This window comes from Saimiri boliviensis, chromosome X (assembly GCF_048565385.1).
Source record: "Saimiri boliviensis isolate mSaiBol1 chromosome X, mSaiBol1.pri, whole genome shotgun sequence".
NCBI classification, from domain to species: Eukaryota; Metazoa; Chordata; class Mammalia; order Primates; family Cebidae; genus Saimiri; species Saimiri boliviensis.
This window is the reverse complement of record NC_133470.1, coordinates 71,202,276-71,227,228: the sequence shown is the minus strand read 5'-3', so window position 1 is coordinate 71,227,228 and position 24,953 is coordinate 71,202,276. Positions and strand designations below refer to the sequence as shown.

The following is a 24,953-nucleotide window of genomic DNA, read 5'->3' as shown; positions in this document are numbered from 1 at the left end:
TCCCCTCAAGACCTTGGCTGGGGACCGAGAGAGGAGAGGCGTGGGGCCGGGAATCGGTCTCCCGGGCAAGCCCCCTTGATGCTGCCTCCACTGCCCTTTCGCAGGGGAGCGGGCGGGGATGAGACGGCGGGCTCGGGCATGCGGAGTGAGTGCAGCCTGGGCCCCGGCTCGGCCTTGGGCGGAGCGCCTGCCTGGCGGGCCGTGCCAGAGTTGTTGTGACGAAGTTTCTTCACTTTCCGACCCGAAGGGGGACTGGGGGACTGGCGGGGTGCTGTGCCTGACTCCGCGCGTCCCTTTTTCTCCGCCGCGCCTAGTTTGCTTGCTGGGAACACTTTGGGGGACAGCTGCGGACTCCAGCTCGCTGTTGAACCCCGGGCGCTTTAGGAACCCAGTGCAACAAACATACCAAGGTGACTAAGTAACTCTGGGGACATTTGCACATACGTACGAGTGTTCCCTGGTAACAGCTTTCTTGTTTCTCTGTGGCTTGTTATGGTTGCTTGTAATGACCCATGTTGAGATGCACTGGCGACCTCTCTCCAGTCACCAGGTTTCAGGTGATGTTCTACTGCTTCCTCTCAGGTCCCCTTGATTCTACTGCACTCTTGCTCCGCCCATTCTCCTTTCCACAGCCGCTGTCCCCACCCCGCTGGTCTGTAAAAGAAGATGCAAAGTAAACCCCAGCCCTTATAAATAAGGCGAATCTTTGTTAAGAGTTAGCGAGGTTCAACCAAAATACTTTGGTTCACCTCTCTTCCCACTCTTCTTACCTCTGAAATTGTTCTGGTTGGGCTTTGGTCAGCTGTGCAGTGAGAACTTAGATATGCACAGGTGCTTTGTTTTTATTGTTGTTATAAAAGCCGGCAGCATTTAAACACAAAAACGTGTCTTTTGTGATAGAAAGTTGGATCCTTTTCTGATAACTTAATCGACTGCATACAACTCCAGTAGAGGCCACCATACACCTCCTAAAAATAGTTGGTGAAATTGATTCACAGTAGGATATTTTGAGGTAAGATTCTCAATCCTCAACATCTAAAGGGTGCAACTTTGTCTTCAAGTACTTGCTCCATTTTTTAAAAATACTCATTGGGCTGTTGCATAATTACTTGTTCTTTTTTCTTTTTTCTTTTTTTTTTTATCATATATACTGGGGTTAAGATTACATACTAGACTAACATGTAGTAAGGAATGTAGTGGAAATAAATTCAGAAGTATCCTAAATCTGAACCCTCTATACTTACAGGAAATATTTTATTAGTAAACCAAGCAATTCCAATATACATTTTAATATTTTACATCTCATAAGAACAAGATAAATGAATAGGTGTTTCTTTCTTCTTGAAATGTGGGGATGCTAACTGCTTGCACAATTGTCTAGCAAGTCTATTGAAGGGGAGAGGCATTTTGTTTTATTCATGTGTGAAAGTTACTGAACTTATAGTCAGGCATTTTGTTTATAAAAACAGTTCAATGATTTGAAATAAGGATGGGATGGGAGGTGGGAAGCCTTTTGCATGCCTACTATTTTATTATTTTTGTTAACTTTGAATGTAGTATGTTTTAAATTGTAATTACCACATGGTTTTTTTATTGTTTGCAGTATGTTTTAGGTATTGTAGAGATTTAACAATGGGTCTCTCTACCTCAGCAATTTGGAAAAATACTCGAGTGGAAATTGTTAATCCCTATGAAGTAAAACGAAAGGTGAAGGTAATGTGGTGAAGATAGTATTTCTGCCTTCTTTCTCTAAAACAGTTATGATTCGTTAGATTTAACCCTGCAAGTTACTTAATAAAAAATATTCTAGGTGAAAACTGAATGCTACGTTTGAACAGACCCACTTAGTACTTAGAAGAGTTTGTTTTTAATTATATTCGTTTGGTAAGAAGTAAACAAGTTTACTTTTGTTAATTTATATTTATTTTAATTACAAATTTGTTGATGTTGGCTTTATAAATGCTAATTTTGAGTACAAGCTCTACAACCCTCAATTGTGATAATTTAGGACTAAGAGTGTTTTTGTTGTAGAATATATATTTTAAAAATGTAATGGAATCCTTAAAGTGTAGGTGAGAATCTGTTAACTTTAATGTCCAAAGAAATAATTTCCGTCCATTTTTGTGTGTGTGGAATCCTGGTAAGATTAAAGATTATAGACATTAACATATATTTTGGAGTCTTTTTGTGTATTTTACTTGTCTTGCTTGCATGGACAGTTTTTAACCTTTGAATTATCATTCAGAAGTGTGTAAATTGGTTGTTTGATATTCTTAACATGTTTTCCCACAGAAAAAAACTTATTAAGGGTACTTACATTTTTAGATGAGTACACAGTAGCAAGATATAATGATGATGAGCCTAACCACTGTTTGTAAAATTGTTCTATGGTGAAATGTGTCCAGGTTTCAACCAATGATTAGCTTGGTTCCAGTGAGAGGTAGAGAATGGGCCTGAAAGGGGGAAACCTGGGATCTTTTGGTTTCTGGGAAGAGAGTTCTTAGAAAAGGGAAGATAGGGTAAGCAAGAAAGTCTGCTTGTGAGAGCTCTTGCAGGGACTGTCTCAATTAGGTCTACTGGGAATAGGAACTTCAAAGGGTATCACCCCTCAGGCAGCCACAATTTTAGCTCTTGCCTGGATTCTGTCAGGATCAAAAAAGAGGTTTTGCTTGAGGTGGAATGGCTATTGGCCCTTCCTGGGCAAGGATCATAAAGAACAACCGGTTTGACTGATGTGAACTTTTCATGAGTTAATGCCATGCATGTTACAGTTTGTTCACTTAGGTTTTTTTTTTTTTTTTTTTTTTTGGTGAGGAACAAAGTACTTTCTTATGGAGTTGATTATAGAATTTTCACATCTCGTATCATATTAAAAGTCTAGTATTTTTATATTATTTCTTTAGCAATGCTGCTTTTGTTTAATCAAGTTAGGTTTTTTGTTTTGTTTGTTTGTTTGTTTGTTTGTTTGAGTCAGAGTCTTTCTATGTCATTGGCCAGGCTGGCCTTGAATTCCTGGACTCAAACAATCCTCATGCCTCAGTGTCCCAAGTAGCTGGGACTACAGGTGCTGACAACCATGCTTGTCTAAGCAAATTCGTTTTAAGAGTATATAGTTTACTGATAAAACCGATTGGGGAAAACTTCTAGTTTTAACTAATTTTCATGAGACTCTGTAGTAATAGTGGAAAGAACAGCTTTGTAGGCAGACAAATCCGATTTCTTATCTGAATTACATGCCATACTCATGGTGTGACAAAAGGCACATTACTTAACCCCTCTGAAACTCACTTTCTTTATCTATAAATTAGAAAAAAACATCTTCAAGAGTTGTTATGTAAAGAAAATTCAGTGACGAGTTTAATAAACTTGACAAGATGTTTTGCACATAGTAAGTTTCTAGTACACAATGGTTCTTTCTTTTTTCCGTAGTCATCATGCTTCTTTCCCTGCCCCTAAAGTCTGAACTATTGTCATCTATATTAAAATCCTGAGATTCAGATAACCATTACCATAGCCCTAGCGTTTCTTTTTATAAGCAGTTTTTCTTAAGACCCCTTCCTAAATTTGATTATTTCATCTAAGTATAGTGGTGCTCTCATTTGGAACATTTGTAATCACAGGATGATCCATGGATAAAATACAGACTTGCATTTAGAAACACTTGGAAGGATAAGGAGAGCCAAATAATTTCATTTGTTAAATCTGGCTGATGGGGTGTTTCATTAAAATTATTATTATTATTTTTTAAAACTCTGAACTCTTGTCATGGTAGGATTCAGTTCAATTCATGAAGCATTTATTGAGTACAGGGCAGTGCTGTACATAGTACTGTGATGTAACATGACTAAAAATATACTACAGAGTCCCACACTATCCCCACAGGTTTACATTCAGGTGGTAAGACAGGCATATGTAGGAATTGTTATTGTAAAAGGCACAAGAATATCAACAATGCATGCTGGTGGTGGTGGTGGTGTTTTAGGGATGGATCTGGTAAGGCTTTGTGAAGGAGGTGGAATTTGAGCAGAGCATTAGAAAGTGGTAATATTTTCACAGACAGATGAAAGGAGCATATTTTACATGTATGGTTACAATATTAGAAAAGTCATGGAGGTGTTCCAAAAGAGGAATCTGATACTGTTATAAGTCTGTGATGTGGGAGATATATAGTGAGAGATAAGGTAGTGAATGTATTAGAGGTTGGCTAGGCCCAAGTTGAATGGGACTTTTTAAACTAGTTTAAGCGTTCAATTTTATATGATAAATAGGAGCCACTGAGGGTTTCTGAGGACACGAGTGACATTATCAGATTTGTGCTTTGAAAAATAACTGATGGTAGTGAGAAATGGGAGAGATATGGAAGGTGGGGAATACCAGCTAGGAGGCTATTGTGTTAGTGGAAGTAGTAGTGGGATTTTGAACTAGTATAGAAGGAGTAGAAAAGAGATGACTGATGTGAGAGACCTGGCAGAGGTAGAGTAGTTACAGTTTGGTAACTGATTAGATGTTATAGAGTAAGAAAAAATAACAAACAACTGAGATTAGAAGTGTCCTGGTAGGGGAGGCGGAGGTTGCGGTGAACCGAGATCGCAGCATTCCACTCCAGCCTGGGTAACAGGAGCGAAACTCCATCTCAAAAAAAAGAGAAGTGTCCTGGTAGGAATTAATACAATGTAACAGGTATATAATGCATGCCTGTGCATATAACTCTCTATATTAGCGACTAGGCTAACATAAAAATAAATAGATCATTGTAGTATAGGGAGAAAGAAAGCTAAAGTGAACTCCCCCCTTTCTAATATTGTATTGAATAATAGCACTCCACTCTGAAGATTTCTGATCATGCATAGAATGCTTAAATCTTTTGCTACTGAAAGTGAATGCACTTATTACTAGCTAAACTTTTTTTTTTTTTTTTAATGGGCCTCAGGCCTGTAATTCTTGTTTCACCAATGTTCATCTTAAATAGTGAGCAGCCGTGAGTACAGAGTCCTGTTCTGAAAACAGTGACCAGTACTTATTTCTGGAATGTGAAAAGAGAGCAGGGGCATCTGTATTTTTTGAATGCTTTCACTATGTTTATTTGGAATAGAGAGGCAGGAAGGAGTCAGAGGGCAGTGGCTCCTCCCTGTCACAGGTGCCTTCTCAGTTCCTCCAAGTCAATCTTTCTTTAAACCAGTCTGATCTGGAAATAATCAGGTCAGTTCCTTCAGGGCAGGGCCTGTATATTTCCCACCTTGATTAGTTCATCAAGAGAGCTAATCATTACCTGCTTGTTCCATAATAAGGCCTACTGATAGAGTAGTTGCTTTTCTGGACCATGTTGTTCTAGTACCTGCCCTCTCATAGTCTCTCTCATCTAGAATTTTGATGAGGAAATGCAAGATTTTTTTCCCTTCTTGTAATGTCTTTCTTGGTGCTATCATTGTATTTAGCAGCAGTTTTTAAGATTTGATAAGCACTTGGAATCTTGAGGTGTAAGCCTTTTAGTACTTTGTCAGAATTTGCTATGTAATGTTTATTCATTTATGTTATTTCCAAGGATTATTTACTGTTCCTGCCAATAATTTTTTTTGTTCTGTATTTTATTTTTGTTTGTCTTTAGGTGGAAAAGGAGTTGATGGGAGAGAGATTTAGAGCTAAGCTAAATCTGGCTTTTGCAGATAAGACATGTTTTCTAAATTGCCCTGGAGACATTCTGTAACTGATTTTACTGCTAGATTTTAATCTGTATCTCTACACTAGGAACAGGTTCTGCTGTAGTTTGTGTGTGTGTGTGTGTGTGTGTGTGTGTGTGTGTGTGTGTGTGTGTCTGTGTGTGTGTCTGTGTGTGTGTGTGAGAGAGAGAGAGACAGAGAGAGAGAGAGAGAGAGAGAGGGGGAGGGTGGAGCAGAGTGCTTGTGTGTTACCTCTTGATTTGCTTCATTTCATCAACTATTTGAGATGGTTTATGGGAAATATAATCTGATAACTATTTTGATATTGAGAATAAGGGAAAACAAAGTAGGAGATATAGGAAAAGGGTGGGGGGCAGGGAATGAAGGATAAAATAGAACACAAATAAATAAGCTCTAAGGGTCTATGACATGTTTAAAGTATAGTTGAATTATACATTTGGCCTTGAGTTTTCTTAGCTGGTTGTTCTCAACTCTGGCTCTGTATTATATTTACCTGGGAGTTTAAAAAATTACCCATGTCAGTGTTCCCCTCGGAGATTTACATTTAACTAATCTAGAGGGGACCTGGGCATCTGTTCCCCAGATGCTTATGATGCACAGCCAGCATTGACGACCACACAGCTCTAGGCCAAAGTAAAAAGACAGATAGTCACATAGTTGTCATTATTCAATAGGAAAAAGCATGTTAATTTTTAAACAAGCAATTAGCTTTACGGTAAATTAACTGAATTGTGATGTTTTTCTGTGTGTTTTATTTTTGTTGTTGTTTTAAGATATGACTGGAGCCAAATGGGGTTGTTTGAACTGTCCTATATGTTCTTGCTGTTTAGTTTTGCGGAATTTGCTTTTCCATTCACATTTAACAAAATTTTAGTGCCTTAGCTAGTTTTGATATAGTTTAGCCATGTAACTAAGAGGTTAAATTACTTGTTCATCCATTTTACTAGCTAAGTAAGGAGATAGTGACTGTTTTGAATGACAAATATCCCATTACATCTGTAACAAAAAATTTCCAAGGCCATGGGTAATTATTACTGTGAGGCCCCTCTGACTCTCCTGTAAAGTGATTGAAGACAAACTTTAAGAGGAAATATAGCAATTTAAACACCTGATTTTTTTAAACCTGGTAAGACGCTGGAATCCATTCCATTTAAATGTATCTAATCTTAAGGGAGAAAGAGATAGTAGCATTTATTGGGCATAAAATATGTGCCAGCTATTACTAGATGCATCATAGATTATCTCAGTTTTATTCACTCTTGAAAACATCTTGGTAAGACAGGTGTGTCTTTTTAACAGATGAGAAAGATACATGCAAGTTAGTGGGAAGTATGTCTGGAATTTGAACCTAGATTATTTTAAATTCTGCTTTTTCCTCTGTACATTGCCATTTCCCCTATAAGGACAATATTGAAAATAAGGAGAGAATATAGATACGTTTTTAGCAACCGTATTAGTTCAGCAGTCAGGTGTGCTGATTCAAAAGCCATACATGTCTATTTATGTTAAATAAAAGTCAACAAAAATCCAAGCAAGCCTATTGTTTTGTTTTGTAAACAGACAAGCTTATTCTAAAATATATATGTAACATTACAGGACCTAGAAGCTCTAAAATAATTTTGAAAAAGAAGAATAAAATAAGGAATCACTCTACTGGACATTAAGTTTTACAATGTAACTGTAATAAAGACAATGTGGTAGTGGTGGAAGAATAGACACATAGATCCGTAGAATAGAATAGAGTATCCAGAAATAAAGCCACACAAATACACTCAACTGAATTTTGAGAAAAATTGCAAACAAACAAAAAAAGATCAAGGTCAGTTTTTAAAATTTGAGGAAATTTTAGGGGGAAATTTGCTACCTTTTTTTGAAAAAACAACTTAAAATTTGCACTTTCTCTCTGAGGATTCTGGAGAAATTGTTGCATAAAACATTTTTGCTATTTTCAATTACTACAGTTGAAATTAGTCATTAAGATATAAGTGAAAAATGGAACATGAGTTATCCTAAAAATCATAAGCTTGATGAGAGTTGAGATTTAGGGATTAATCTACTCAAAGGATCAGAGTGGACAAAACTTCAGAAAACAAAGGAGAAAAACATCATATGAGGGGAAATGTGGACTGAATGTCAGGTTTCAAATGACTTTTACTTTTTCTTAAATACAGAATTTGAGAGGGGTTTGGTATATGTGTTAAAGAAATTATACTAATTGAGAATAGTCAAAATTCAAAATTAAGGGAAATAGATAAACCATTAGGTTTGATTTGATAAAAATATTTTGCATTCATGAATGTTCACCTGGGGTAGATGCAGTGATAAATGAATGCTATTGGAAACAATTCCATTTCAAACTTACAAGGGCATATACAGAAAACCATATGTTGATTATAGAGACATGTACAAGAATGACAGAACATATATAAAATAATTTGTATTTAATTTTGTACTTTATTTTAGAGATGGAGAAGAGTAACTCTAGCCCTTATGGCACAATCATAAAACATTGTGCATGTGTAGAGCAATTATGTTGGAATAAGTAAATACTTAATAGAACCTCTTAAGGGAGGTCAGTCAATATGGGTTTTCAAAAAAGCCATGGTCATTCAGCAACTTCATATCTTTGAGCAATATTAATTTGATTTTATTTGGTCTTTATTCCTGATATTGTGTGTATCAGTACTTCTTTCTTTTTTATTGCTGTGCACTATTCTGTTATGTGAATGTACCGCAGTTGATTTGTTCATTAATAAGTTGAAGGACATTTGAATTTGGCTTGTTACCAGTGTTTCATGATTATGAATAAAGCTGTTATACACATTTGTGTGAAAATTTTGATTTGAACATAACTTTTCACGTATATTGGGCAAACATTTAGGAGTGAGTTGCTGTATGAGAATTCCAGCTTCTCTGAATACTTGTCAGCTCTTGGTGTTGTCAGATTACATTTTAAAAAATTAGCCATTCTATTAGGAGTGTAGGGGTATCTAATTGTGATTTTAACTTACATTTCCTTAATGACAAATATTGCTAAGCATATTTTCATATGCTTATTTGCCATCCGTATATATTCTCTGATGAGTTGTCTTTTCAGAATTTTTGAAATTGTTCAAATTGGGTTGTTTCCTTGTTACTGAATTTTGAGAGTTCTTGATGTTCCAGATGCAAGTCCTTTATTAGATATTGATTTACAACTATTTTTCCCATTCTGTGGTCTGTCTTTTCATTCTTTTAACAAAGAATAGAGGCTTTTCATCTTAGAGAAGTCCAGGCAGGTTTTTTTTTTATGGATTGTGTTTTTGGTGTTGTAGCTAAGAAATCTTTGCCTGATCCAAAGTTACAAAAATTTTCCTTTATATTTTCTTCTAGAAGTTTTTTAGTTACATATCTTAGTTTAGGTATTTGATCCATTTCTAGTTGATTTTTGAATATGGTGGATAGTGTGATTGAAGTCTACTTTTTTACATAGGTATGTCCATTTGCTCTGCCACCATTTGTTGAAAAGACTACCTGTTCTGCATTGAATTGCCTCTGCACTATATCAGAAATCATTTTGTCACATATGTGTAGTTTACATAATAATTTTAATGAAGTAAAATCCTGTGTGAGCATAGATATATGGTGTTAAAAAATTCTTGAGGTTCTTTCTGTATTGAGTTTAGTTAAACATTCTTTTTTAAAAATAATTTCTGTGATGTATTTTCTTTGCAGTCATTAATTTTCAAAACACTAAATGACTGTTTTTAGACCCTTTCATAGATGAGAAACCTAATAGTGCTAGAAGTTTTTTTATTTTATATTTTTAAATTTCTATTTCATTTTATTTATTTTTTTGAGACTGAGTCTTGCTCTGTCACCAGGCTAGAATGCAGTGGTGTGATCTCGACTCACTGCAACCTCCACCTCCCACCTCCTGGGTTCAAGCAATTATCCTGCCTCAGCCTCCCAAGTAGCTGGGAGTACAGACACCCACCACCAGGCCTAGATAATTTTTGTATTTTTTTTTTTGTAGAGATGGGGTTTCACCATGTTGGCCAGAATGGTCTCGATTTCTTGACCTCATGATCTACCCGCCATGGCCTCCCAAAGTGCTGGGATTACAGGCATAAGCCACCATGCCCAGCCAGTGCTAGGAGTTTTAAGTGAACTTTCTCATTCTGCAGTGATACGTCTCTGCTTCTATCCTCCTCCATATCTGTACATTACCCCTAACATTTTTTATGCAGCAGTTGGTGACCTGTTAGTTGCTTAGTACTAGACATGAAAGCTACAAGACTAAATAAGCTTCCATTCATATTCTAGAAACTATCTATTTGCCAAGAAAATGGGAGCCTGGAATGTTGGAGCTTTGTTAACCACCATTAACGTAGATTTAGTTTTGCTCTTTTAAAATAAAATTATTTTGGCTTAGCACGGCGGCTCACACCTGTAATCCCAGCACTTTAGGAGGTGGCATAAGAAGAATATTTGAGCCCAGGAGTTTGAGACCAGCCTGGACAACACAGTGACACCCTGTCTCTAAAAAGAGTAAAAAATTAGCCAAGTGTGCTGGCGCATGCCTGTGGTCCCAGCTACATGTGGAACTGAGGTGGGAGGATCACTTGAGCCTGGGAAGTCAAGGCTGCTGTGAGCCATGATTGCCCTACTGCACTCCACCCTGGGTGGCAAAGCGAGACGTTGTCTCAAAAAAAATTATTTTAGCTTTTAAAATTGACAAATAATAGTTGTATATTCCTTTTGGTTTTAAGAGGAGAATGACAGTCATTCTTTGAGAAACACCTAACTACCTTCTTTAACCTTGGTTAATGATACATATGTGAAAGAGGAAATATGAGAATAATGTAGGTTGGGGTTGTATTGAAAATATTGTGCTAAGTAAGTTGACTGTTATTCTTAAACTTAAAGAAATATAAACAGTTAGCCATTGTAGATTCTTTAGAAATTCAGAATAGCATAGAGGATAAGAGCTGGTGCCCTAGAGCTAGAATGCCCGAGTTTAAATCCTGGCTCTCCATTTATTTACTGTGTATCCTTGGATAAATTACTTAACTTTTCTGTACTTTATTTGGTTGCTCTATCTGTTAAATGGGGATAGTAGTAGCGTATGATATATGTAAAGCACTTAGAAGAATGTCTTTTACATTGTAAGCACTCGGTAAATGTTAGTTATTACAATTTTTAATTGTATCACATCCACAATATGAGTTATTGAAGATTAACAGGCTTACAAATTTTAAAAATCAACTATTGCATAATGATATTGAAATATATATAATTACGCAGTTATTAGTATTTCTTATTTAAAGGTATTTATATACAAATACACATTTCTCCTTTTTGACCATTTGCTTCTACATGTGGCTTGACTTTTGAAACATTTTATTCTTTCTTGATTAGCTGTAGTAAGGCTTTTTCTTTTGTTCTTATTCATTCCTCAAGAAGATGGTACTGATTTTACTGAGCTTCTATTTTCTGTATTCACTGAGCTTCTGTTCTCTATAGTCTATTGACTTGTGATTTTCTCTTAACTAGTTGTTTTGACAGCAAACATGTATTAACAGAATAAAACCCACACATATCAGATAGAATTTGACCTCAAGCTAAGGTTGTGTAATAGCTGTCTAATTTGATGTTTTTCCACATAGAAAACCATTTTGCTTTTAATTTCTTTCCTTTATTCTCCATTGTTTATGAAGCGATGAAAGAATAGAGTAATATGGTGTAGGACGTTTAGGAACTGTCACTCACTGGGACAAACAAATTGCTTTATCCTGTCACTAGTTTGCTGTGTGTTTTTTTGGTAAATGTTATTTAATTAATTCTTCAGGTTCTTCACATATAAAATGTAAAATAACATGCTTATGATTATTTTTAGAAGTAACACAATTGTACTTTGTATATAACGTTTGTCAAGAATAAAAAAGTTCTTTTTCCTTTCAAAAAATAACTAAAGATTTAGGTGTTCTAGACAAAGTACTTCTTTTACCCTGACGTATAACTCAGTGAGCAATTTAAACTTAATTTATACCCCAAAGGTAGCATTTTAATGTAATTATGTAGACTTCATATCTCCGAGAGGTTACAGCAATGAGAATTACTACCTAAGAATGTCATATGTGTATGCAGGTTGTATATATATGTGACTTCATTTATATCATATAAATACTTGTATTTTTTGAAAGTAAACTTCCCAAATGCATGTGTTGTAGCTCATATGAGACTGGCTAGACAACCAGTGCCTTTGCATTGGGAACACTTTGGAGCTATTCAAAACTGATAAAGTCATTAGCTCTGATTTCAACTAAGCAGAGTAAACAAATTCCTGCCTGAATAGAAACCAGGGAGCTGCTTTTCTGTCATTGTATCAAGGTTGTAAAAACTCAAATGTTCTGGAAATACCTTCTAACGTTTATGTAATATTGATGTACTTAGTTTAACTCAGTAGTAATAGTAGTTACTTAGTAACTCAGTAGTAATAGTAGTAGTACAACTTCTACTCTTTTTTAAAGCATGATGATAGTTGGATTGGTTTTAATTGATTCTAAATATTATTTTGCATGCAGTCACCAATTATGATTAAATATGTATAAAGTGCCGTGTTCGTTATTAGTGGTCATTTGGTTGTTGCTCTCAATTACTGTCTTGATAACTGAAAACTAATTTTGAGTGTCTACCCATTTTTCCATAATGCACAAGGAAATGTCTGAACAGAAGGACAACATATTATGTCAGAAATACCAGCAAATTTAGCCTTATAGGAAGATTTTAAAAAACATTTTGGGTGTGTTTTAATTCCACACTCCTGTGGCATTATTCACAGATTCACAAATAGATCTTTCCCACTCTTTTGCTTTTCTAAAATATTAATACCTGATTTCCTCCCACTCAAATAAGCTGTCAAGAAAGTAGAGCCTCAGTATGTATGGCAATTCATTTTGTGCCTTATTCTTGCTTTACATAGCTCTCCTTACTCTTGGCTATGCAATACCTAGCAATATAAATGCTACGTAAATAGCTGTTAATAGAGATAATTTAAAATATAAAGAAGGAGATGTAACAGATAAATAATAGAGATAATTTAAAGTACAGAGGAGGATGTGCATAGTTATATGTAAATGCTACATCACTTTATATAGAAAACTTGAGCATCTGTGGATTTTGGCATCCACAAGAGGTCCTGGAACCAATCCCCCATGAATACTGAGGTGATTTCCATGTAAGATATGAAATACAAAGAATTTCTAAGATATTTTTTCTTGAAAACAATTTGATGACTAACTCAAGCAATATATTTTTAATGTGATTTTGAAAAAGCCGAATTCCTGTTTGCTGTTAGAATTTAAGAGTCAGAAATTGGAAGTAAAATGACTTACTGTAACTTTTTCATGAAATTATGTTTCAAAGATGGTTTTAAACATTTTGAGTAAGAAAACTAATAAAAATCTAAGGAAAAATAATGACAGTTGCTTATTATTGAAGTTATTTTATGAATTTTATTCGTTTAGATACTAGATTTTAGTCATTCAATTTTGTAAATATTTTTCCAGTGTCTGTTATGTTCCAGATATTATGCTAGATACTGGGTTAACAAAGAGTAATATAATGTGATCCCTTTAGTCTGGGAGTTTACAGTCTGATAGAGAGATGGAACAGATACCTAGCCAGTAACACAGAGTTTACTGATAGAAGTCTGCATAAGGTAAGGTGGGAGGAAAAACGGAAAGTATAACGTTGAGTCTTGATAAAGATGAGTTGACATTCAAAAGCACAGGTAATTCAAAATGGCAAATACTCCAAAGATCATTCATATTTAACTTTGGAATTGGTTTCATGCCTTAATTTGAACATGTACGTGTTTTATCAGCTAATTACTTGTACAGCAGAGCTGCATGATTGCATTTAAATGCCTGACTAAAGTAATCACTGGGAGGCTGTACACTCTTGTCCCATTCTGAGACTCTTTAAAAAAAGATACCTCTTTTAAATTGATTTGAAACATAATTTCCCTTTCATAAGTCCTCCTTGAAGCAGTGACAGTAATTAGGTGGGTATATTTCAAACCTATTCAGGTACAACTACAGGAATCTTGTATAATTAGAAAGCCAGATAGGATCAAACTAAATCATTTAAATTAACTATTGTAGTTGCGATCAGATTTCTCACAAGCAGTATGTTGACTGTATAATTTAATCTGAAAGTTCAATAAAATGAAAGTGTTTTGGGTAAATGACCATAAATATTAATAAAACTTTGAAAATATTTGGTAGTATAAAAGTCAGAGTACAAATTAAAGCTCCCCTGGTGAATGCAAAACACAAACCAATTAAACCTTATTTTCGAAATGCCTTGCTTAAAAGATTGTTAGAGAAATTAAGTGTGTTACAGTAAAAATATACAAATATACTTTTTAAATTTTCTCTCCAATTTGTGTTTCTTAAAGCAAGGAGTATGTCCATGAGTATGTATATACCGTTATGGGTTGGTTTGGGAGATTCATTTCACATTGACCAAAAGTGATTCTATCGTAATTTTAAAAGTGATCTTTCCACAACAGTATGACATACCAAAACTACACTAGGGCTGGGCACTGTGGCTCATGACTGTAATCCCTGTGTTTTGGGAAGCTGGGGCAGGAGGATTATTTGAGCCTAGGAATTCAAGGTTACAGTGAGCTGTGATCTCTCTGCTACTGCACTGCAGCCTGGGGCAACAGAACGAGATCGTATCTCAAAAAATAAATAAACGAAAAACGAAACTAAAACTACTGAGTCAATACTCTTATGGTAATGATATAGCAGTAAGTTTTGATTCACAGATTTATTCTGTATATAGGGAGCATATTCACCTCTGATGAATTATTAGCCAAAGTGTTTATATATATATATATATATATATATATATATTTTTTTTTTTTTCTGTATTCTGTTTTTGTCAGAAAACCATTCACATATCAGACATTTATTGAGCACATGTCAGACACTGTGCCAGCTGCTTTAGGAACATTGTATGAATCCTGACAATCCTAGGTTGCTTATTTTACAGATGAATAAATCACAACTAAGAAAGCTTAATAAACTTTGAAAAGGCAATAAAAGTTTGAAACTTGGTCTGTTTAACACTGAAGAATTGCTGTTTTTATGACATACTATGCCTGCCTCATGAATGAGACACAGCATCAGTCCTCAAGGAGCTTGAAGTCTTGATGCACATGACAAGAAATTTATCTGATATGGTGTATTACTAATCTTATTTTTAGCATTACATTTTTAAATTGTTTCAAAAATAAAAGATAAAATTTGCCATCTTAACCATTTTAAAGAATACAGTTTAAAAGTGTTGAGTACATTCACATTATTGTGAAGCCAATCTCCAGGACTGTTTTTATCTTGCAAAACTGTAACTCTTTACACGTTATGCAAAAGCTTTCTAGTCTCCCCTCCCCACCAGCCCCAGCAACCAAGTTTCTACTTTCCAACTCTATGAATCTGACTATTCTATAGTATTTGTTATTTTGTGACTGGCTTATTTCACTTCATATAATACCATCATGGATCATGTTGTAGCTTGTGTCAGAATTTCCTTCCTTTTTAAGGTCGAATGATATTTCATTGTATGTATATACCACATTTTGTTTAACTTGTCATCTGTTGATGGATACTTGGGTTGCTTCTCCCTTTTGGCTATTTGTAAATAATGCTGCTATGAACATAGGTGTACAAATATCTTTTTGAGACCCTGCTTTCAATTTTTTGGTTCTGTACTCAGAAGTGGAATTGCTGGATCGTATGGTAATTCTATTTTAAATTTTTAAGTAATTACTATACTGGTTTTCATAGCAACTATACCATTTTACATCATCACCAACAGTGCAGAGGTTCCAATTTCTCCACATCCTTATGTATGGTGGAATTATTTTGAAAAGGTATATTCCAAGATGTATTTTGGATTTAGTATGCATCGGACTTTTAAAAATCTTTCATCTTTTGTGGCAACAAAGCCATGCTGTTGATAATTCATGTTGAGAGGGTTAGCTCTTAAGTCATTGAGATATCCCTGATTATTAAAGGAATATGAAATTATGTTCTTGTAGTGATTCTTCAAGGATCTAGAACCAGAAATACCATTTGACCCAACAATCCCATTACTAGGTATATACCCAAAGGATTATATATCATTCTGCTATAAAGACACATGCACACATATGCTTATTGCAGCACTATTTACAATAGCAAGGACTTGGAACTAACCCAAATGCTCATCAATGATAGAGTTGATAAAGAGTATGTAGCACATATAACACCATGGAATACTATGCAGCCATAAAAAAGAATGAATTCATGTCCTTTGCAGGGACGTGGATGAAGCTGGGAACCATCATCCTTATCAGAGTAACACAGCGACAGAAAACCAAACACTGCATGTTCTCACTCATGAATAGGAGTTGAACAATGAGAACACATGGACACAGGAGGGGAACATCACACACTGGGGCCTGTTGGGGGAAGTGGGGGGAAAGAGAGTGGGAGAGCATTAAGACAAATATCTAATGCATGTGAGGCTTAAAACCTAGATGACAAATTGACAGGTGCGAAAACCACCATGGCACATGTATACCTACATAACAAACCTTCATGTTCATAACATGTACCCCAGAACTTAAAATAAAAAGAGATTATGCTTTCTGTGCTGTGCTTAAGTTAGTGATTGATTGTTCAGAAAGCAGCATTAAAGGACAAAAATAGAACTCAATTTTAAGTTTATTAAAACTAAAATTAAAAATTTGGCTCTACTTAACTATTTTTCCTAGGTCACTTACTAGTGTATACAGTTTTATGCTTACTGAATAATAACAAATATGTGAGTTTAATAACTAAAGATCTATTTTAAAAGTATTAAAGTAAAATTTGTTTCTGGAAAGTGTGTTTTAGGGAAGAATTTTCAATCATAGACACTTTTGATTGTATTACCTAGTGCTGCAAAAAATTACCATAAATTTAGCAGCTTTAACCAAGACACAATTATTATCTCACAGTTTTTATGGATCCAGACTCTGGGCATGGCTTAACCAGATCCTCTGCTTAGGGCCCCACAAAATGATAATCAACACATGGGTCAGCTGGGTCCTCTGCTTAGAGTCCCACAGAAATTTAATCAAGATTTCAGCTGTTTTGTATTGTTATATGGAGGCTTGACCGGGGGAAGAATCTACTTTTCAACTCCTTCAGATTCTTTTTTTTTTTTTTTTTTTTTTTTTTTTTTTTTTTGAGACGGAGTTTCGCTCTTGTTACCCAGGCTGGAGTGCAATGGCGCGATCTCGGCTCACCGCAACCTCCGCCTCCTGGGTTCAGGCAATTCTCCTGCCTCAGCCTCCGGAGTAGCTGGGATTACAGGCACGCGCCACCATGCCCAGCTAATTTTTTGTATTTTTAGTAGAGACGGGGTTTCACCATGTTGACCAGGATGGTCTGGATCTCTCAACCTCGTGATCCACCCGCCTCGGCCTCCCAAAGTGCTGGGATTACAGGCTTGAGCCACCGCGCCCGGCTCTCCTTCAGATTCTTGATAGAATTCGTTTCCTTGTGGTTGCAGGACTCAGGGTCCTGGCTTCTTGCTGAGTGTTGAGTGGAGGCTGCTTTCAACTCCTAGAGGCTGCCTGTAGTTTCTAGAGGATGGCCGTAGTCCTTTGTTATATGGACTTTCTCAACATGGTCACTTAATTACCTCAATCAAGGCAGCAAAGAGAACCTCTAGAGTCGTATATGACATAATGTAATTATATATGCAAAATCTCATTGCCTTTGCCAGATTATATTGGTTGAAATTCAGCAATAGACCATATTCACATTAAAGGGCATGGGGATGAGAGAAGGGCATTAACAGCAAGAGGTGATGGTGGCCCATCTTAGAGTGTACAGCGCATTGCTCAACTGGGCTTACTATACAGGCATATATATATATATTTGTTGTTTGAGCCAGAGTCTCACTGTGTTGCCCAGGCTGGAATGCAGTGGCACGATCTTGGCTCACTGAAACTTCCATCTCCCGAGTTCAAGCAATTCTCCTGCCTCAGCCTCCCGGGTAGCTGGGATTACAAGTGTATGCCGCTACACCTGGCTAATATATATATATATATATATATATATATATATATATATATATATATATATATAGTTAGACATGGGCTTTCACTGTGTTGTCCAGGCTGGTCTGGAACTCGTGACCTCAGGTGATCCACCTGCTTCGGCCTCCCAAAAGGTTGAGATTACAGGCATGAGCCACTACACCTGGCCAGATCTTTATTTTAGGTAGATGTGGACCCACCCTTATGTTTAGCTCTAATTTATTTCTGTTATTTAAATAAAGTAAAAAAAAATTGAAGAACTCTTCTTTACAAAAGCTGTCAGTGACTAATATGTAAATGTAAAGCTTATTCGATAGAGAAATTTTCTTTAGAATGTCACCTTCTTAAATATATTTTTAACATTAGGTACTAAATAAATACAGTGGGTTTTTATTTGTTTTAAAAGAAGGAGTCTCATTGTCACCGAAGCTGGAGTGCTGTGGCACAGTCTCGGCTCACTGCAACCTCCAACTCCTGGGTTTAAGCAATTCTCCTGCCTCAGCCTCCCACGTAGGTGGGATTACAGGCATGTGCCACCACGTCTGGCTAATTTTTATATTTTTAGCAGAGATGAAGTTTTACCATGTTGGCCAGGCTGGTCTCAAACTCCTGATCTCAGGTGATCCACCTGCTTTAGTCTTCTAAAGTGCTGGCATTACAGGCATGAGCCACTGCACCTGGCTGATTATTATTTTTTTTTAAATTAGGTTGATTTTGGGGATCCTACAGACTACTTGAAAATATATAATGCTGTCAAATTTATTGTGAAAACTGATGTCCTGTGTGTTTTGTTAATCAGTGCATCACCCATATTTATTCTATCTAGTTCTTTCTTATTTTTATATTTCTGTACTATCGTCTTCAAAAATGTGTATCTCTCTACTTTTTCAGAGGTGCACACAAATAAGGAAAAAGTAGATTTTATTCTAGTTAGATTTGGACCTACTTCTAAGTTTCAATATACCTTTCAGCACCAAGCTATAAGCTCTGTTAAATTACTCCATTTGTGTAAAATTGAGGAACAGGTTTATGTATCATAGATAACAGTAAGCTGTTTTACTAAACTCTATGTATTCTTATGTTCACTATCCCATACCATCTCCAATTCCAACGATCTGAAAGGGATTTTTTGTTTTTTAATTTCTCAGTTCAGTTTTGATGAGTCACTTTGGTCAATAGTAATAAGAAAGCAATCAATTTGGAATGAACTTTGTGATTTTCTGAGCTCAGTTTAATATTTCTGTTTGTCCAGCTTACTTGGAATTGGTTTATTTAAGTCTTTTCTGAGAAAACCTGAAAAGAATTTTTGAAGTATTCTTCTCTAAGCCCTGGTATGAGAGTCTGTTCACTTGGATCTTGAAATATCTGAGTAAATTATTACTACCATTATTGTTGTTGATATACATTCCAGAATCATATGTAGAATTTTTTTCCTCCCATTTGGCACTTAATTGGGGAAAGCAGCATGCCTACCTATCTTTTCAAATTACAAATTGTATGTTTGAAATGGAGATTTATTGTGACAGAGAATTCAGGAAATATTTTTGTTTTTATATGGATGAAAATTATTTAAATTTTAGTATCAATGAATACAAACTGTGGTTCTCTGTAGGATGAATATTCTTATATTGAAAACCTGGTACCTTGAGGATAGATGAGATGGGAGTTATGGAGTGTTCTGTTTCTAAAGGCCATTTCTGGTGACTGAAATGATTTCCAGGATAGAGTGATCTTTTTGACTCATTCACATTCATTTTATTTCTAGTTCCTTCAGACCCACAGCTTCATGATAAGTTAGTCATAAGATGGTATGAATAGGAAGTAACCAGTAACTAAGGTAACAGAGGAAAGCAATATTTTTCTTTTTTAAATGGATAATCCCTTTTCTATGCATAATCATTTTTTTCCTATGGATAATTCTGAGTGTCATTTTACATTAACAATTTAATTATCAGGATTCTGTCTTAATATTCATTTCTGTACTGTTTTTCTGAATGCTCTTCTTTCTATATGCTTACAGTTAATCTGTGACAGTTTTTTTTTTTTTTTTTTTTTGTAATCCCACGTAGTCTGGTAGTCTGTTTTGTTGAGATAAGATGGTAGATGGTGTTATAATTTAATGAAATGGGAAACCCTAAAGAAAGAGCAGATAAGAAGGAGGGGGTCAACAATTCCTTTTTGTATTGGTTATTTTTGAGAGACATGTGATATAAACATGTGGAAATGTCATGTATGCAGTTCGATATATGGATCAGGAACTCAGAGTTAGTCTCTGAGTAAACATGAGTCATGTCAGTAGGTTAGTTGCCTGGGGAAAGAATGTGGAGTGGGATATGAAGGTAATCCTAGTCCATTTCCTGAGGAATTACAGTGTTGCTCGGATGTTGAAAAAAATAGTAAAAGAAATTGGAGTAAAATAAAATGAGAGTATGATATTACAGAAGCTAAAAACTTAAATAGAAGAGTGGTCACCTGTGACATGCTGCAGAGAAATCAAATAAAATAATGACTGATGGATCTTTTAGCAAAGTAGACATCATTACTGACTATTGAGCATTGGTGGTTTTCATTGGGCTTTTTTAAGAATAAAGATGCTAGTTGAATAATTTACTTTTTAATAAATTGGTTTCCATTTTTTCCTTCACTCCTTTTCATGTAGGATTCTGAGGTTAGACAAATGTATAGCGTTGTGTAACGACAACCACAATCAAGACAAGGAATAGTTTCATAACACATACACACACACACACACACACACACACACACACACACACTCTCTCTCTCTCTCTTCCCATGTGGTGCCTCTTTGTAGTCAACCTCTCCCTTTTCCCTAACTCCTTGCAACCACTAGTTTCTTCTCCATTCCTTTTAGTCTTACGTTTTCCAGGATAACATATAAATGGAATCCTACAGAATGTAGCCTTTTGAATCTTGCTGCTTCTATTTACAGTAATGTGTTTGGGATTCATCCATGTTGTTGAATGTATCAATATACCATCATTTTTTATTGCTGAGTGATATTTGTTTTCCTCTACTCCAAATTCCTTGAACCAGTTCTCTCCCCACAGTTTTGCTTTATTCAGAGTATCTTACAATATTTATCCTTTAGGCTAAATCATACAATATTTAGCCTTTTGAATTTGGATTTGGCTTCTTTCAGTTAGCAGAAATGCTTTTAAGATTAATCGATGTTGTTACAAGTATCAACAGTTCTCTCCTTTTAATTGATGAGTAAAAAGTAGTATTTTATTTATCTACATATCATTTGAAGGCCATCTTGATAGTTTCTAATTTATGACAATGATAAATGAAGCTGCTATAAAAATGTAGGTACAAATTTGTGTTTTAATATGTTTCTACTGATCTCAGGTGAATGTTCTCTGTTTTCTGGTCTCTATTATTTCTTATGAGAAATTTGAAGTCATCCAGTTTGATGTTCCCCTTTATGTAATATGTGTTTTTTTTTCTCACTCCTTTCAATATTTTTCCCCATTTCTCTTTTGGTTTAAAGTAGTTCAATTAAGACATGTCTTGGCGTGGTTTTTTAAAATTTTATTCTGTTTGGAGTTTATTGAACTTTTTGAAATTTTAAATTCATGCTTTTTCAAATTTGGGAAATGTTCTCCCATCATTTATCTTGAAAATACAGCTTTAGTGAGATGCAATTCACATAATTCACCCACTATTTTCTCAGCCACTTCCATTCTTTTAGTGAACCTATCCATTTTTAAAAATTTTCATATATTAATGATTTTTAGATCTAGAATTACTTACATTTTTAAATAGTTTTTATTACTCTGTTGAGAACCTTTTATTATTTCATTCAGGTGTGTTTATTATTAGCCACAAAAGCATAATCACCTCATGCCAGTTAGAATGGCAATCATTAAAAAATCTGGAGACAACAGATGCCGGAAAGGATATGGAGAGATAGGAACACTTTTACACTGTTGGTGGGAGTATAAACTAGTTAAACCATTGTGGAATACAGTATGGCAATTCCTCAAGGATCTAGAAATAGAAATTCCATTTGACCCAGCAATCCTATTACTGAGTATATATCCAAAGGATTATAAATCATCCTGTTATAAAGACACATGCACACGTATGTTCATAGCGGCACTGTTTACAATAGTAAAGGCCTGGAACCAACCCAAATGCCCATTGACAATAGACTGGACAAGGAAAATATGGCACATATACACCATGGAACACTATGCAGCCATAAAAAACAATGAGTTTGTGTCCTTTGTAGGGACATGAATGAATCTATAAACCATCATTCTCAGCAAACACACAAGAACAGAAAATCAAACACTGCGTGTTCTCACTCATAGGCAGGTGTTGAACAATGAGAACACATGGACACAGAGGGGAGCATCACACGCTGGGGTCAGTTGGGCGGGGGGAGCCAAGGGAGGGACAGTGGGGGTGGTGGGGAGGTTGGGCAGGGATAACATGGGGAGAAATGCCAGATGTAGATGATGGGAGGATGGAGGCAGCAAACCACATTGCCATGTGTGTACCTATGCAACAATCCTGCATGATCTGCACATGTACCCTAGAACCTAAAGTACAATTAAAAAAAAAAAAAAGCATGGTTATAATAGCTGCTTTAAGATTCTTGTGGGACATTTCACCATCATGGAGTTGTTACTTGTTGATTTGTTTGTTTGTTTCAGCAGGCAATCTACCTAGTTAGGTTGACTCCGAAGTTCTGTCTTGCCCTCTCTGGATAATTGTTCTAATGTTTATTCAGTTTTCAGAGAGTTTGGGTCAGTATAATGCATGTGCCACTCATTGGATGTGCTAATTCAGTGGTTAGTATGAGACTTGAGCAATGATTGATATTGTAGTTCTGTACTGAAAGACTTTGTTGTGTTTTTTTAGTCCTTTCTGCACACATGCAGTTTGTTATTGTGGCCAAGACTTGTGTTGGTTCATATACAGAATTAGGGGATCTGCTCTTTCCATTCTGTCCTCTCTGATTTCTTCCACAGTCTTCAATTCCCATGGGCCCCTTATTCTCTTCTGCTGGACAGAAATATGAGCTTCTTTCAGAGTCTTAGCATTTTATGCTTTCGCATAACTTTACACTATTGGAACTGCCTTTTGGGTGAAGTAAAGAAGAGAGTGAAAAAAAAAATAAGAGGGATTACCCTCACACTTTTATTATAATAGAGACCTTTTTTCCTGCTTTCTCTGGCCAGAGAGATGGATTTTCTCTTGATCAGGGCTTGTCTTGCAGATGGACTCAACATCAAAAAAGTGTGTGTGGGGAATCTTGGATTCTCCTTATGTTTACAGGCTCAAATGTACATCTTTTCCTGGTCCTTTGTACAGAAAATGGGATTTTTCTTGGAATTTTTGTTGATGTCTACTGTGTTATCTCATGATTCAGTCTCTTCTCTGGTCAAATTCAGGAGATAAAGGTGGAAAATAAACCTAGAGAATTCATCAGGGTTAATTTTCAAATTTTGATTTTCCCTGATTAACTTGTTATTGTTTCATTTTCAGAGTCCTTGGGTAGTTTCTTTTTCTATTCTACCTAGGTATTGTAGTTTATAATCGAGGAGAGATAGGCTTAATGAGTTTATTTTATCTGACTGTCACAAGAAACTCTAATTTACTTTTTTTTTTTCTGTTGACTTACGAATGGGCAGTGGTAAAAATCCTTTTTATCTAGGTTGTCTTCCTGTTGCCTGATTTTCAAACATCTCAGATCAGTGGTTGGCAGACTGTAAGGGTTCACAGGAAATGTTTTAGCCTTTGCAGGCATCAGGTGTGTGTCACAACTGGTCAACTTGGCTGCTGTAGTGCAAAATCAGCCATAGATAACATGGAGACAAATGAGTGTGACTGTGTTCTAGTAAAATTTTTATATAACCAGACAAGAGGTTAGATTTAGTTCATGGGTTATAGTTTGCAGACCGTTAATCTAAGCCCTCTACTTTACTTTTTTCTTGAATTAGTGGTTAAAGAGTGAGTAGTATTACTGAGCTCTGCATGTTCATTATTTTGTTTCCATGATCACTTACATCTTTCTCCTGTAGTTTATTCTTTTCTGTATGATATCTCATGCAGTTTAATTGAACTGACTGAAAGAGAAATTCACAACAGTGCAATTATATAAAACTATTCTTATTCTAATTTGCTTTGAATATACCCCCATGGTAGATTTCTGTGGCATTTTTTTCCTTTTATAAATACTTAGTTGGGGGAAATTTAATGAAAATACATAGGTTATATACTTAGTTATCTGTTATTGCAGAGCTCTAAACAATAAGAAATGAAGCATAAAGCTCTGAAAATCAAAGTTTTTCAAGGACAATCTGGGAACCATGTTAATAGTGTTCCTTTTCTAAGTACTTCTATGTGTCCTTTGTCCTTTTGTTTTTCAGTAAGTGTGGATATTGTTAGATTGTGGAAGGAAATGCCTAGAGTTATATTTTTCTTAGTTATCACTCTTTTTTTTTTTTTAATACTCTTGAATCTCAATTTTTGAACAATGTTTTTCAGGTAAATGGTCTTAAAATGGTTGATGAGCCAATGGAAGAGGGAGAAGCAGATTCTTGTCATGTAAGTATTTATGTTAATTTATTAAGCCACATTTTTAGCATGTAAGGAAAAAGAATAAAGGGAAAGGAGAAAAGCTCCTATCAAAGCAAACATATTCAGGTAAGTTGGTCATAAGCAAATGGAATTAGTTATAACTCAACTGCAGTTTAAAATACAGGACAGGTTTTCCTGATAGAAATACTTATGCATGCATTTAAAAAAAATAAACAGGTTTATTGAGACATAATTTACTCGCTATTGAATTGACCCATTTTAAATGTAATGGATAAAGTTTTCACTTGACAGTGTATGAGTAACTGAATTATTATGCTTAAATATAGAATCCTTTGAGAAGATTATCTTCAACCTCAGGGTAGAAAGGATATCTGACTTGGAAATATTGAACTATATAGGCATAACTTGAAATCATTTAAAATCAGTTTCCTGGCTTTTAGAAGGGATTACGTGTAAATTATTTCAGAAGTTTCTAACTAGTTTTAAAGATTGCTTAGCCATTAGACCATTCTATGTAATGCCTATATACTAGAATCTTATTTTACAAGATCTAGTTTTACAGTGAGTATTCTTAAGCT

At 35.4% G+C, this 24,953-nt stretch overlaps 1 protein-coding gene across 5 annotated transcripts in view; it reads left to right on the top strand.

Annotated features, from left to right (window-relative positions):
• Window positions 1-24,953, top strand: part of RPS6KA6 (ribosomal protein S6 kinase A6) — a 140,054-nt gene that overhangs the window by 682 nt on the left and 114,419 nt on the right. For 3 of the 5 annotated variants that reach the window (XM_010347337.2, XM_074392001.1, XM_074392003.1), the window contains exons 1-2: window positions 366-1,713; window positions 24,322-24,381. In XM_010347337.2, the coding sequence (XP_010345639.2) occupies window positions 1,582-1,713; window positions 24,322-24,381 (192 nt within the window). In that variant the 5' untranslated portion in view covers window positions 366-1,581. Of the gene's footprint in view, window positions 1-365; window positions 1,714-24,321; window positions 24,382-24,953 lie in introns of those variants that run through there. The other 2 variants (XM_074392000.1, XM_003936820.4) reach the window with 2 other exon arrangements.